The sequence below is a fragment of the Macrosteles quadrilineatus genome, unplaced genomic scaffold (genome assembly GCF_028750875.1).
Source record: "Macrosteles quadrilineatus isolate MER2022 unplaced genomic scaffold, UCM_ALF_1.0 Scaffold_2__2_contigs__length_208266976, whole genome shotgun sequence".
Classification (NCBI taxonomy): Eukaryota; Metazoa; Arthropoda; class Insecta; order Hemiptera; family Cicadellidae; genus Macrosteles; species Macrosteles quadrilineatus.
This window is the reverse complement of record NW_026542595.1, coordinates 51,954,094-51,970,376: the sequence shown is the minus strand read 5'-3', so window position 1 is coordinate 51,970,376 and position 16,283 is coordinate 51,954,094. Positions and strand designations below refer to the sequence as shown.

The 16,283-nt window shown below is 35.1% G+C and overlaps 1 protein-coding gene across 1 annotated transcript in view; it reads right to left on the bottom strand.

Moving 5' to 3' along the window:
- The window catches only part of LOC128984187 (eIF-2-alpha kinase GCN2-like), a 121,616-nt gene that overhangs the window by 63,719 nt on the left and 41,614 nt on the right, over positions 1 to 16,283 (bottom strand). Inside the window, exon 8 of the mRNA XM_054403481.1 lies at positions 5,326 to 5,457. Coding sequence (XP_054259456.1) covers positions 5,326 to 5,457 — 132 coding nt within the window. The remainder of the gene's footprint in view (positions 1 to 5,325; positions 5,458 to 16,283) is intronic.

Genomic DNA, 16,283 nt, shown 5'->3' with positions numbered 1-16,283 from the left:
CGGGGCATGTCTGTTTCTTTGCTGTTTAAACCACGCATAAAGAGCTTCCTCAACTTGGGGATATTCGCTCATTTTAAGTGTTTTTCTCTTAGAATCGTCTTCAACACATTTTATAAAATGTTCTATTTTTTCCCTATTTTTCACAATGTCATAAACGGTAGGTCGCCCGATGTCATAAACCTTAGAAATAGCCGTGGGAGTTTCACCACGGTCATACCTCTTAATAATTTCCCATTTTTCGGGAAGAGTTAATGTTTTATGCTTACGTTTATTGGTTCCAGTTGTGCTCGCCATCACACAACACTTAACAAAACTCTAACACTAAAAACACTGAAGGTAAACTGTCACTTGATCACCAAAAGTACAGTACGTATGCACGAGTCACTTCGCTACTGAACACTGGAACCAGCTACCGGAAACACGTGAGACGCCTAGACCGATGTCACTAAACAGCTGTCTACTGTAGTTTGCCGCAGCGTCGGACTACCGAGCGTGTCGGACTGTTAAGTGTCGGACTATCGAGAGCCAACTGTACAACCAATTTCATTAATTTCTTTGTTTCTATCCTCGAGCACCCAAGTTTCATTTTTTAAATGAGCTTTTATTTCCTCTTTTATTGCTTCATTCCATTCCTCTGAAGATTCTAAAGTTGAATCTTCATTGCAGGTAGCTGACATTTGATAATCTTTTGTCCACAGAGGAGGTTTTCTTTGCCTTTTCTGTGATACCCTTATTTCATCAGTGTCTAAATGTTCATTTGAGCTTAGTGAGTCATCAGGTTGATTTTCAATATCACTTGAGCTTGGTGAATCATCAGGTTGATTTTCAATATCATCTTCGAAAATAATATCATTTTCCATTTCACTGTCATTTTCTTCTTCAAATATAGTGTCAAAATCAGACTGGTCATCATTATTTTCGCTCTGTTTGATCGGAATAATGCAAAAATCTTGATCTTTTTTATCACTTTCTTTTATTTTATTTTGCTCAAGAAGATTGTAATCATTTACATCTTCATTTCTTTCATAGTACATTTTTGAAACAACACCACACATTTTTGATATGACGAGAGTTGTTCTGAAAAGCAGTTGTACTGAGAAACGCTTGATCAATAAAGGCAATTTTATTTATTTATTTAAAATGGCGGCTGTTCAAATTTCTTGTGGAATATACCTGCACAGGCCTTAGTATTGGTAAATACTCATATTAAACATTAGCATGAGAGCTGGAATCTATAATATTAAATGAAACAGTGTTTTTTTATTTCACGATTCTGGAACAACCACTCGACAGATTTTCATGATTTTTGTGTTGAAAGAGAGATAATTTTGAGAACTAGGGAATGTTGAAGCCATAATTTTAGTTTAGGGTTTCAGTTTTTTTGAAATTAAGTTTTAATTTTTAAAAAGTCTAGCAGCCGATGCTAAGATTCTAAACGAGCTTTTGGTGTAATATAATTTGTTTATCATAACAGCTGTAAACATTCAGCGTTTGTAACAAAAATTCAGCATTTGGATAAAATTAAAAGACATACTAAGGGTTGACTTATTTATACTATGTGTAATGCTAATCATTGATACGTTCAATCCTTCGATAAGAGGATGACAGATTATTTAAATATACATAGGTAAAATACTAGGATGTTCAAAGGATTTTTTTAAAATAAATCTTTGTAATCTTCGGTTTGTTTTAGTGAAATATAATTTTCTTTTAACTAACAGCTGGTTAAATATGAAAATGCTCTGTAGAACTATGAGGTTATTTTATTTACTCTGATTTTTCATTGATTTTTAGGAAATAAGTAAGATTAGTAGACCACCGAGAAAAGTAACACCATCGATGTATACAAGTCGAGGCTCTGTACACGAGTCTTAAAAAAGGATATGCAAATTATTATACTGCTCAACTTTTTTAGGAAAGGGTAGGAAAATCCATTTTTTACACGTTTCAATTCATCTTGGTTTGTTCACAATCAATGTTTTTGAATAATTAAACTTGGTTTGGATTAGGCCCGGAAATATTGATGTCATAAAGAAGGAGAACAAGAATCCTCAGGAATACAATTTTAAATTGCCACCACAGCCCAGACGGGTTTTATCCAAAGATATACAAATGAATGACATAGATTGAGCACAACGTCATCATTGACCTAGTATACTGCAATTAGACTAACAATCTTTTTATGAAATCTAAAAGTTTGGCGTGTGTTTAGTTGTGGTTGTTTGGAGGCGCTGAATTTTATAGTTTAAATAAATGAATACGGGGAATTACAGTGTATATTGATTCAATGAGGGTTGTTTAATTATTAAGGATATTAGAAGGAATGGATAATAAACATAGACAATTAATTACGTCACTAGCTTTACTAGTGTTTTACGTTTTAAATTCCTTCAACATGTGACCAGTCCTTTTGTTTAAATGAATATTATTTTATTTTCGACTCAGCTGTTTACTAAAACAAACTATATGTTGTTGTTTTGACTTTTCTTTGTTTACACTTATTTATTTAGCAATTGATGCAGTGAAATTGATATAAAGGATATGTGTGGACGATTCGTTTAATGATGTCAGGACACCAACTTTATAATTATGTGTACTGTGAATTTTATTGGATGTTTTCGTTTTATTTTAGGGAGTTTCTATTCAGACCTACTGGAAATTGTGTATAGTATGAGTAATTGTATTGTGTTGATATTGATTATGGAAGAGGCAAATATGCGATGTAATTGGAAGGTGATATCGTTGACTAGGCCTATACACTTTCTCAATTGATAATTACTCTTTCTACTGTAGGATGCTATAAAATTTGTCTTTATACGTGTACGCTAGCTGTTCTGATTTATACACAGTTTTAACTGACTAATCCCGTACGTAGGACGGGCTAACACCTCGTTGTATTTTAAAGTCAACTAGCTCATTGACTAAGTTAACCAATCTTCAAAACAAATTTAAGCGGGTTTCATACTTCCCGGCTAATGTTGACTATGAGTATTTACCATTAAACTAAGGCCTGTGCAGGTATATTCCGCAAGAACTTTGGACTGCCGCCATTTTGTAACGGATGGACCTTTTTTAACGCGGTTTCCGGCAATGAACTCCACTTGACCAGACCTTTAAAATGATGTGCATAACAACAACCTATGCTTACATTAAAGATTATGTACCTACTCCTTATGGGCCGTCCCCTGGTGAAGGTACAAAAATGGTAATGCTTGCAAAAAGTGGTTTTCATACATATAAGTTGATGTGAAAGGTTTGAATTTTTTAATAAATTTAGTTAATAAGATATCAAGCCGTTTCCAGACTTTTTTGTCACCCTGTATATAATACGTGAAGCCGTTTTTTGTTAACGCAACTCCTCCCTTATTTGTAGACCAATTTTTAAGTTTAAGGTGTCAAAAGGTTTGTCTTTATATGTAGTTTTGCACTAAGGTATTAGAATTTTAAAATTCGTACTCTTAAGGGTGTGAGGCCCTCTCAAAAGTCTGGTTTTCCCCATAAGAAATACATTGAACAAATTTAAAAACAAAAAACAGCTGTTTAAAAAAAGAAACTCACTATAGTTCGGCCACTTAGAAAACGACCTGCACGCTAATGCTAAACCAATGCTGGAGGAGGTCGCTTTCTAAGCGGCCGAACTATAGCTTTTTGGGAGTAAATATTAATGTTTGTAATATTCAGTAGGTTAAGACCAAGTTAAACAGTTAATCAGTTTTGTTGGAAGAACAGAAGATGCCTCAAGTTCAAAGAAGAAATATTGAAAACGGGAGGAGACAATTAATAATAAGATATCTTATGCGTATGAGGAGAGTAGAAAAAGAGAGGTCTGGTCCCACAGATACCCATCCAGATACACATTCACTTGGTGAGATGAGTAATTTGCCAGTTCTGCTATGCAACATAATTTGGAAGTGAAAAAATATACGAAGCACATAGTGTTGTCATGGTGGTAAATTAAACTTGCCTAATGTCAGATCAAATGAATGCATGCAAGAAATGTTTACTTCTGACACTGACAGATTGAGATATTTCAAAACATTTAGTACAAACTATATTAATGCCTTGACTACGACAAGTTCAAGTAGTAAGATTATACCAAATCTTGGCGGACCTTATGTTTTTATTGTAAACTTTTGTATTACTCGCTCTACTTCAATTGAGAAAAAACGCAAATGGATTGTTTACTCCTAGGTTATGTTGCCAGTTGCTCGGACAAACTTATAAAAAGTTTTTTACTGAATTCACCTGCACAATCCAAACATTTCAAGCCAAAAATAAGAAGTTTCAAAAATTCATTTACTATTGAAAGTTTTAGTGGCAATATTAGACCAAACATACGTGAAGGAATTAGTGTTAATGTATTCAACGATCCACTCGAGTTATGGTCAAGTTTATTTTTATGATTCAGGTGAGGCAAATAATATATTACGCTGTTCAAAAAGATAAAATTAAAATTGCTATCCAAATCTTATAGCTACTAGAGTTATCCAATCTATTTCGACACATTCAAAACTTATGGACAGGTATTAAGAGAAACTCCACTGAACAACGTGAGAATGTTCTGATGCGGGGCATATACTGTGACTGACAGACAACACCTTAAAATATGTTAACCAACTTTCAATGGTGCTGCTGCTTTAGCCTATTCAAAGCAGATTATAGCTGTCCAGTTGGTAACCCAGAGTTTGTGGGTTAAAAATGGAGAACATGAAATGGTTGGTATCACCCCACTTTTCAGGATTCTCTATGGAGAAAATTTGTTTGATTAGGGGAATGTCTCAAATCAAAGAAATAAAAAGACCCAACTTAACACAGGTTATCAGTAAGGTAACAGTTTTCTTCAATTCTCAATGCTGAAAAAAGTGTGTTGCAACATGTTAACTCAAATTGAATCAGATCGTTTAGCATTCATTAGAAGTTATCAGTTAAAACTAAGAGCAGAAATAATGTAGGTGAGCCTTGACGACGCAAATAGAGGTATTTGAAATTAGTTTCTAACAAGTGTTTAAACAACTCTAAGATGTAACTATAGAATTACTCGAATTTAAGCATAATGTTTTCCTCGGCGTTGTGTTTCATACTGTGCAGCTCATTGAGCCGCACAGGTTCCCTAGTATCATTGTAATGTATGTAGTTACAATACATACAATTTTATTGTAAATAGTAGTTTTTAAATGATGGCCAATATTTTAAAGATTGTTATTCAGAGTTAAGATTGTCTTTGAATAATATGCATTATAAGAATAAAGATATAAAATAGACAAATTAAGAACTAAATTGCTATTAAGTATAAGAGTTACAGTTAGAGTAATTACATTTTATTACCTGCAAGACATCACCAAAAGCACCTTTTCCAACAAATTGCAAAACTTCAAACTCATTTTCAAGTCGTGAAACTCCTTTTGGAGAAACAGTCCATGGACTGAAATCATCGATTTCAGTATCAGTGTGCTTCATCTGCAATCCAAGTGTCATCTTAGTCCTGGGTAATGAAATCAATAGCACTCTCATTCAATAACCCGGTTACCGATAAGCACTAATTTAATTAAATATGTTTTTTATTTAATCTAATATATATTATTTAAAAAAATTCTGGACAAAATTGCATAAATCTTTGTTTGAATGGAACGGCAAAGTAAAGATAATGAATTTACAAATATTTATACTACTATAAAATTCTTAGCAAGTAACTCTGAATTACTCTACAAAAACGTTTTCATTTATTTAACCTTAATATCGTAAGATTACTACAGTTTACGATATGATACTGATTGACTGTCTAAAAACGGATATAAAAATCACCTGTAAGAACTTAAACCTGAAAACATGTGCTCATATAACAAGAAATAACAAACTATAACAGGAAAATTTACCACATGTGCGACTCACTGAAAAATATAACTACAACAATAAAGAACATAGATTACTTACAAAATTGGACGTCCGACACTAAACACACTATAAGGGAAGGAATTACGGCAATAGGTGATCTTTCCTCAAAAAACGTGAATGAGTTTTCGATCGACAGAACGTGAACTTTCCAATGGCGGTTTGTGCTAGCCGTTAAAGTAAATTTACGACACTTGTTTCTGGAAACTGATTTTATTTTCACCACGCGCTGCAAATATATCCCTGCGGGATATAGGCTACACGATTTAATGAAAATATGAATTGACCGACAAACACTGTGAATGAATTTAATTTGCACGAACCGAACTTGGATCACCTATTACCTTGGGAAGGGCGGAAACAACTCTACTAGTGACTGACGATTCCTGGCTGGGCTAAAATCATCACCACTCCTCGTAGTGCACTGTGGGTATAGTCGTCTATTGTTTAATCAGCTGACTGGTTGTTCGCGTCTACTTGTATTAATTTGTTGTATAATACAACAAAATCGGTACAAGTTATCTCTATACTTTTAAAAGACAAATACCACTGACTGACTAAAAGATCTCTATATCCAAGGCAACACTAAATAAACAGGTTGCAATGCTCCTCTGGCAAAGACAATGACGTAATGTTAACTTTTTTTTGTTATATTTTTGTTTTCCAAGAAAAGATTAAAACAAGCAGCTGATCACAAATGGAAAACATTACGTCATTGCCATCGCCTATGATGACTTCATGCCAGAGGAGCATTACAGCCTGTTTATTTAGTGTTCCCTTGCTATATCTCACAAAATATACAACCTAGAATTATCAAATATGACATACAGGGTCCTTGTATGGTGTAGATATGCAATAAGATGGGGGTTTACAAAATTCAAAGTCTAAGGGGGGTTTAGGGTGTAGCCATTATATTCTGTTAAAAAGGTTTAAATACCTGCTATCAAGCAATCTATTTAATTGGAGTTGCAACTAGTTTTGACTCCTATGTGAGTCATCTTCAGGCGGTACAAGGACTTCTTCTTTCTTCACATGAAGAGCGTCAGATTTAACACGTAAAAATAAATAAACATTTACACACGACACAAAACACGTTTACGGACACGAAACATTTACTGATCAGTTACGACAACAGACAACACTAACCCGGTGGAGTTTAAGTCCAGACTGCAAAACTTTGCCAGGTTAGCGTCATCTGTTGTCTGCCTGGACTAATAACCCACTGACTGTGCTTGGTACATCTTCTGTTCTGCTACTTTCATCCATTCCAAATCAGTACAGTCAAGGAAATATGCTATCCAAGGGGATATGCTACGGTGGCAGGGATTTTAGGATAGCTTTGAATCTGCTATTCTTAGTCACCCTTTAATAAACTCCATTAACATTTGGGTGGTTATAGGGGAAGAAATCCATTCCCTCCACATCACCCTACCCTTAATACAATAGCTCGACAGATGAGGTAACAAGTTGTTAACACCACTGCCCCCGCCATCACTAATATAATTTGTTTTGTCCTCCACCACTTCCAAACCGGAGGAGGACATCATAGTTAATATTATTATTATTGGCAGAACGCAGGTTGTTGGTAATTTAAGTAGTAAAACAGTTTATTATAAAAAGAAAGAGAAGAGATAGGTCTTGTTTGGTTGAACTACAGAATGTAATTGAATATTTGTTTACAAAATATAAATAAACAATAAACAGCTGAACATATGATATTAAATATAAAACACAAAAGGAAAATTAATAGTTCAGAACTAAAGGTAAAGATTATGAGTGGTGACACAAGTAAATATCAACAAACATTTTATTCAACATGTCAAACAGCTGCAACAAACATTAAACAAAAAAAGTGAGGAACTTCCCATCAAACAGCCTAAATTTTGTGAACAGATTATAAGTAACATTGGTGAGTTTATATATGTGGTAGCAGAGTTTGGTTTAGTCTTCATATTAAATACAAGATAGTTAATTTTGTTAGATTATCAAGGGTTTGGTCCTGATTCTATGTTCATATTATCTGTTGTTTTTTCTCCGTCGTCATTTATTTGTCTTAATTTTGTTGATGTTGGTGTCAGCAACATGCTTCTTTTCCTTGAACAATCGGTTGTCTCGTCTACCACCACCTCCAGGACCCGCATCTTCACAGTCACTCAGCTCATTTTCATAAGCTTATCTCGGAGACTCTGAGGCAGCCTCTCACCAGGATTTTTTTGTTCTTGTCTTCTGATTTTTCTCTGATTCCATCGTCCACAATGGCTAGAATTTGCTTGCCCAGAGCGTGAGGCAGCATCAGACAGAGCATCCGGAGCACGAGGCAGCATCAGACAGAGCATCCGGAGCATGAGGCAGATTGTTTGAAAGTTGTCAAACAACCTGTTCGTAATCATCTCCAGTTATACTTTTCTCTTAATCTGTTCTTAAGGTAATCACAAGTGTTCTGGTTAGCCATGTTGGATGGGGAGATGGGCTATTTGAAATCGGGACCAAAGTACTCAAAGTAGTCACAGGGAAGTTCATTGGGAAACTCCACTTCCAAAGCAACTGTAGTCTCGTACCTGGAACAACCAGGAAACATTGCGGATTGTGTAGCGACCTCTACCAACCATCAGGTTCGGAAGACTAAACTTCTTGACAAACTCTACGCATTTCCTGTAACCTTGGACAGTGAGGTTAAAACAGAGTCTGTCACCAGTGAGTGAGTCGACTCTACATTGCAGCACTTTATAATGTCTCCATAACCTTGCTGATAAGTGATATTGTAATGCTGTCAAATGATGAAATACACCTACTTTATTTATTTATTTATTGCTCTTGACAATTTTTACATCGTGTAGCATATAATAGTTATTCTAATATTTATAGTTACATAGAGGTTATTTTATAAAATTACACTTTAAATTAAATTTAACTTTAAACAAATAAATCAATACATTAAAGAAATGGTGGAAAACTGAAAAACATTTTACATTTATTAAGAAAGCCTTAAAATATTTAACTCATAACCCCTGAGGAATATAATACTATGGCCCTTAACTCCAACGGTGTGCAGTGAACTCATCAACCGAATAGAACGCCTGATTTTTCAAGTCACGCTTCAGTTTTGTTTTGAGTAGAAGGGAACTTTCCAGACTTTTAAGCCTTTCAGGAAGACAGTTAAGGAGCCTGACACCTAATTGAGAAGGAAGTTTCTCAAATGCAGCTGTTCGGTGATGGACAGTGAAATAAAATCAAGAACTAACTTAAACTCATTTAATGTTCATTTGGATTTAGCTGGACCAGTTGATGGAGTAATGTGGTTAGTAGGGATTGACACGCTATCTAAGTGGGCAGAAGTTGAATGTTTAAGAACAACGACTTCAACTGCCATAATTCAAAGATTAAGATCGTGGATGAGCAGGTATGGGATACCATCACAAGTAGTAACTGACAACGGGCCACAGTTTGTCTCTACTGAAATGGAAGCATTTTTCAAGAGACATTCAATTCGACATATAAGAAGCATCCATGGTAATCCAAACAAAGGAGATTCGTTTCCATTTACCACAGCAGCCTTAAGTTTCCTAATCTGTCCATAAACTTTAACATTAACTTCACACTCTCCTAAAACATCCAGGGTATTGTTTCCATAAGCGACAAATTTTGTTTTACATGCCCTCGAATTTGGTGATCCAATTCGTTTCCACAGGAGTGCATCAATCATCGATGCTCTAGCTCCTGAATCAAACTCCATGGTTGTTGGTACTTCATTTAGGGTAACATTAATTTGTGCTCTTGGGATCTTCCTATTAGGTTTAAGTTAAGAAATTCCTAACTGTACCTCTTCTTCCTCAGATTTTATGTCTGTGTCGTTGATTTGGTTCAAATAGGCCTTTTTTGAACGACAATGTCGCGGAAAATGACCCATCTTTCCACAGAAGTGACATTGTTTTGTCTTTTTGTTTCCACATTGTCGTGAGAAATGACCTTGCTTTCCACATGAAAAACACTTAGACTTTTGAGCTGGGCAAAATTCTCCACTGTGTACTAGTCCACACTGATTACAATCTTCTGTAGAATGGCTGTATGTTTCTTTTGCCAAAGATCTATTTTTCTTATCATAGTTATGTACCTTGTTAATTACAGGCATAGCTTCTTCTAAAATATTCATTTCCCGCTTAGCTCTATCCATCGCTTCAGCTAAATCTACCAACTCATTTAAAGTTAAAAGTGAACCATCTTTATTTATGCCTTCTGGCCACCTTTGCCTGATTTCAACTTCAAACTGTGGAAAGTTAACGCCACCAGCAAATCTATCCCTTACTCTTTCCTCAAAATACCTGTCGTATTTACAGTAGGAGGCTAACTCTTTTAAACGTAAGACGAAATTTGAAAAACTCTCATCATTTCCTCTCACACATTTTTCAAAGTCTAGTCTCGCTGCAAAGATTGTTTAACTAGGTTTATAAACACACCGAAATGTATCAAGCAGTTCAGTCATTGGTATGTCATAAATCTGCCTAGGTAAAATGAAGTTAGATAACTTTTTGAGGCATACAGGTCCAACATATGCAAGAAGAAGATCCCTTCTGGCCTCCTCAGTTTCATCACGGTCATCACCCAATCCCTTTACCTTGCACATCAATTGGAAGTGAGCTTCATAATCCTCCCAGTTCAATTTTTCATCATAGGGTTCTATTGAAAACTTTTCCATTCTCTTTCGCACCTCTTCTTTATTGTTCCAACCAATATCTTCACATCTTTGGGTTCGTCTTTTACTCATCGTCGCCAGTGAAATAAAATCAAGAACTAACTTAAACTCATTTAATCATAGAACAAAACATAACATTATTTGTTTACATTTTCATAATAAGCATAAAACCAAATTATCAGCTGATTCCAATATATTACAGACAGTGCGAAAACTTTCCCTTGCTCTAGTCCCGTGGCTGTGCACAGCAGTGCCTTGGATAGGCACATGTTGAAAACGGCAATATACAGCTGTTTCCAATATATACAGGGAAGGTAGGGTCAGAATTCCAAGCTCCCTGAAAGCTTGTCTACACGACTCTCTCCGCCTCAGATTTGCAATCAATCTGATGGCTCTTTTTTGAAGCCTAAATGCCCTGTTAAAATTTTGTCTGGCACAACCCCCCCACAATCTTAATCCCTAGGAAAGATGGGGATGAATGAGGCCATAACACGCTATGACCAAAACTTGTGTTGAACATAAAGGCTTGAGATTACGCAAGGCAAAAATCCCTTTTACAATTTTTGGACAGATGCTATCTACATGATCTTGCCAGTTCAGCACTCTATCCAAGTGCATCCCTAAGAACTTTGTGGAATCAACCTCTTTCAGGCAGGTTTCATCCATCATTACAGTTGGCGTTGTCTCGTCGTCACGTTGACGAAGGGAAAAATTTATGTACGTCGTTTTTGACTGATTCGTGTTTAAATTTTCGGACTGAAACTTTTGGATGCATGCGTTCAAATTGATAAAACTTTCAATTTCAAGAGTTTCTTGGGATTCTGATTGAAAATAGAGAGTCGTGTCATCTGCATATTGTATGACTTTTCCGCCGACCATAGAGGAGTGGAGGTCATTAACATAAATTAAGAACAAAACTGGACCAAGGATTGAACCCTGTGGGACCCCTTGACAGACCCTTAAGGTCTTTGATCTGCAAGTCAACACCTGTACATACTGGGTCCTACCCAGAATGTGAATTGTGATTTGAATTACAACCGAACGACGTTATGTTACTTATATGTCGTTATAATTACTTACAACCGAACAAGATTTCTCAGCCAGTAACAACTCTACCGCATCTTCAAAGCCTCTTAGATGTGATGTACCACACAATCACAAAGCACGAATAAAAACAATGAAGACTGGATTAAGGTGAGATTTGATAAGTCAAAAAAGTTAGGCCTAGCTGTCACACAACACAACAGTACACCTATTAATACAATCAACAGATTCACCATGTTGAACCATGCTGATCAAGAAGACCATGATGAGACGTTGGTGAGCAAAAACAATAGACAAAGCTGCCATTATAGGATGGAAAAGAAATCTGGCAAAAAATTAAAGAAAAGAAACTATTTAGTTCAGAATTGTCTAACTCGACTTCCGACCGATTCGAAGGGCCTAACAAATGGTAAAGTCCTTATACTCGCTGTAGCCAACAAGTCTTTACATGAATGGGAAGGTATACAAATACTAGAAGAAAATATGTCTGACATTATCAGCCGTTTTAAGATCAACAACTCAGTTGCTTTTGCGCATTGTATATCCAGTGATTTCCATGAAGAAAGAAATATGAGCGCAGGCGTGGCTGGAGTTTTTAAGAAGGATTTTTGGAAGACCACAGACCTCTGACCTTCTCAACAAATATTTATCCTTACAGCAAACCAATAACGGAGCAGGGATTTACGGACTGATAACAAAATCAAAATTCTCAGCAAAACCCTCTTTGGAAGACTATAATTTGTGTTTTTCACACCTTATTAGAAGTATCAATACAAACCACTTCAAAAGCTTGGTATGCTCTCCAATTGGTTGTGTGAGGGACCGTATCTCCATTGAAAAGTTTGCCAAGAATATAGTGAAACCCCATATTTATACAGGAGCAGCAGTTTGTGTAGTTGCAAAGCAAGAACATTCATCCAGACAACTTTATAACGGAGTAAACTTTCCCGATTTCATAAACAAGCTTCGTCAAGAAATTCAAGTGGCAGAAATAATGGTAAAGGAGTCTGCAGTGAAATCTTCCAATCAGCTTCCATGTGGATGTGACGGAGCCGAGCCAGTTGTGGAGCACAGCCATGCAGAGTCTAGAGACGACCTACCTCAACCCATCCCAGCAGTGTATAGTACTAGTGATGAGTGCCTATCTGTGTCCTCCGACGAGTCAAGTGTTTGTGATCTCTTAGAGGGAAATTTTAATTGTACAACTGAAATTATTGATATTTCATCACAGAGTAACACAAATTTTGACATTGTAATTGACAAAGCAATTCCAAATTTAAACTAATCAAGAATGACAAGAAACATCATTTCGCAACAAATGATCCATCTTTTGGTTTTAATGATTCTAATAAAACTTCAGGAAAATCTTTGGACTCTGAAAATATCAATAATCACAGTAATAATAATAACAACAACAATGTAAACAGCATTTCCCACCATAATTCCCCAACACATAAAATTGGTAACAAGCGGGATGAATGCAAATTTTAGAAACAAATTAATCATACTACACCAAAATATTGAACATCTAGAATCTCGGAAAATTGGCTTAGAAGTAATCATTGATGAAATTAAACCACACATTCTTGTAATTACTGAACACAATATGAAAGATTATGCCATTCAAAAGATTAATATTGATGACTTCACTGTAAAAAATTATTTTTGTCGAAGTAAGTTTTCTAAAGGAGGAGTAGCAATATTTGCTAAAAATAATGTAACAGTAAAGAAAATATCGCCCAAAATAATAGAGAGACTTTGTCAGGAAAAGGTTTTTAAATGCTGTGCTGTACTAATGGGTATGAGTTTGTATTGATAGGTGTGTATCGATCTCCAAGTGCCGATGTCAATTTATTTCTGGATAATCTTAGTTTTGTAGTTGATAGCGTTTCAAATTCTTGTAAAACTACTAAGTAGCAGGAGACATAAATATTAATATAATGGTAAAAGATAACAAGTTTAAAGAACTACAGAGCATGTTAAAAAGTCACAATATGCGATATTTAATCAACTTTCCGACAAGGGTAGTAAACAACTGTCAAATCAAATCAAATCAAACATCATTTATTCCATGAGAAACAAAAAATTACAAAACAGTATTCTTAATATTAATGGAATTTCCCCACATAGGCGAAACCTGTGCGTGGGGAACGAGTTATTATCAGACTATCCATATTATAATCTAACATTGTTTTAATAATAATTGTTACTCTAACTACTAATAACACATTTACCAAAAAGGGAAAAAAAAAACATTTTTACCAGGAAGCCACAGCAGATAACGAAAGTATTATGGAAATATCTGAAAAGAGTAAAGATAGAGACAAATCTAATAATAATAAATAAATGATAAAAAAACTAGAAAAAAAGGGTATTTAAGGGTACTGTATTTAATAATACTGTGAAAAACACTGGGACTTGGAAACCATTCATACAACTTCTACCCAAACTCACGCACAAACAAACACACACTCACACACAAACAAAACGCATGCAACGACTCACTACCACAGGCCCTGTACAGGCGGCTGGTAGCCCTAAAGGGCCATCACTGCTCTGTCCCTGTGGGGCTGTGGGCCAGCGGCGAGCCGACTCTCTCTCTCTCTCTCTCTCTCTCTCTCTCTCTCTCATGCAACTCTCTCACTCACTCACTCTCCCACTCACACAGACAGGCACATCATCGACGACACACGCACACGCACACGCACACGCAAACTACGAATACAATGACACAAGATAACAATCAATCTGGCCACGTCCTGTTTCCACTAACCATTTGTCTACTTGATTTTTATATGTTTGCAAACTGCAAGGTTCGGGATACTTTAAACTCTTAGGTAACTTTGAGAACATTATTTTTGCAATGTATTGTGGAGAAGTTTTATTTATCGATTTATTCACTTTTGGCAATTGGATACCAATATTAACTGAAAATCTAGTTGGATAGTTGTGAGTTGGTTGGCAAAAAATATATTGTTTATTCTTAAAAATATATATTATTAAAGATCTAGTATATAGCTGGGAAATATTAAGTACTTTGAACTCATCAAAAACTGTTTCAGAGGGATATCGAATAGGTTTGTGGAGTGCAATCTTGATTATTCTTTTTTGAATAATTTCTATTGGTGCAAGTATACTTTTGTATCCTCCACCCCAGGCCAGATTTCCATATTGCAAAACAGATTGTACATAAGCATAGTAGACATTCTTTAACAAATTAATTGGTAAAATATTTGATAGGTTTGCAAAAACAAAGATAAATTTACGTAGCTTGACCCTGATTTGATTAATATGGCCAGACCATTTTAAACGTCGATCAAATATCACACCTAAATATTTAAATTCACTGACACATTCAATACTTTCACACTTGTCACACACATTGCCAGCGCTACAACTATGTAGTTTTAATTCTAGGTTTCTAGGGTCGTAGTCAGCTCTGAGGGAGATTGGCATATACTTAGTTTTAGATATATTTACAGTGAGTTTATTTTGATCGAACCATCGCTTGACGGTGAGTAAGCCCCGCTCACTGTCAATCGGGGCTTACTCACTGTCGGAGCTTACTGTCAATCGGAGCTTACTGTCAATCGGCAATAGATAATTTTTTAACAAATTAAACAAATGTAAAGTTATATGTTTATGGTCTAATTACATTCTTATCGGACCACGATGGACAAGTATTAGAGCTTGACATTGCTGGTAGTAAATTAACCAAAGGATAAAGTCAAAACTAAATCTTGCCGAAATAACAGTTTAGAGAACATCGAGATGTTTAAATTTAAGTTGCAGAGTGAAAACTGGATGCATGTTTATATGGCCCCTACACAATGCAAATATTCCATATTTAACAATTTATTTTATCAATATTTTATCGAGTGTTTTCCAGTAATAAATTAAAAAACTGGTAGCAATAAGAAAAAATGGATGAACTATGATTTAAAGCTAAAGAGGGATGTTATTGTTAATTTAAGTAAGGGAGCTAGATTATTAAAACAATCCACATTTAACGATCTTAATATCTTAAAGAAAAACTACAAATCAGATCTCTTAAATGGAAAAAAAGAGTATTACAACAACAAAATTAAGCAATCACCTAACATTTCAAAAACTGCTTGGTCAATAATAAACAAAGAAATTCACAATAGTAAAAAACAAAAACATACCGAGGGCATTGTGTTGAAAAATGGTGAGAAGCTGATAAACAGACCTGAAGAAGTAAGCAACTTCTTTAATTCATTTTTTGCACAAACAATGACCACAAAACCAACTCAACCATCTTTCCCTACTCAAGATGACAACAATATAGATTTTTCATTGAATTCAAATTTTTATCTAAAACCCGTAACTGACACTGAAATATTTTCAATTATCAAATCTTTTAAAAACAAAAAATCATCCGGTTATGATGGCTTATCAGTCACCATTCTAAAGGAGGTAAAAGATGAATTAAAGTTTATCCTGACACATCTTATAAATTCTTCATTTGTTACAGGCTATTTTCCAAATAAATTAAAAATTGCTAGAATCATACCAGTTCATAAAAAGAATTCTAAAAATGATGTTTCTAATTACCGGCCAGTATCAGTTCTTCCCACAATTTCAAAAGTATATGAAAAAGCAGTTTACAACAGATTGATAGAATTTTTAAGCAGATCAG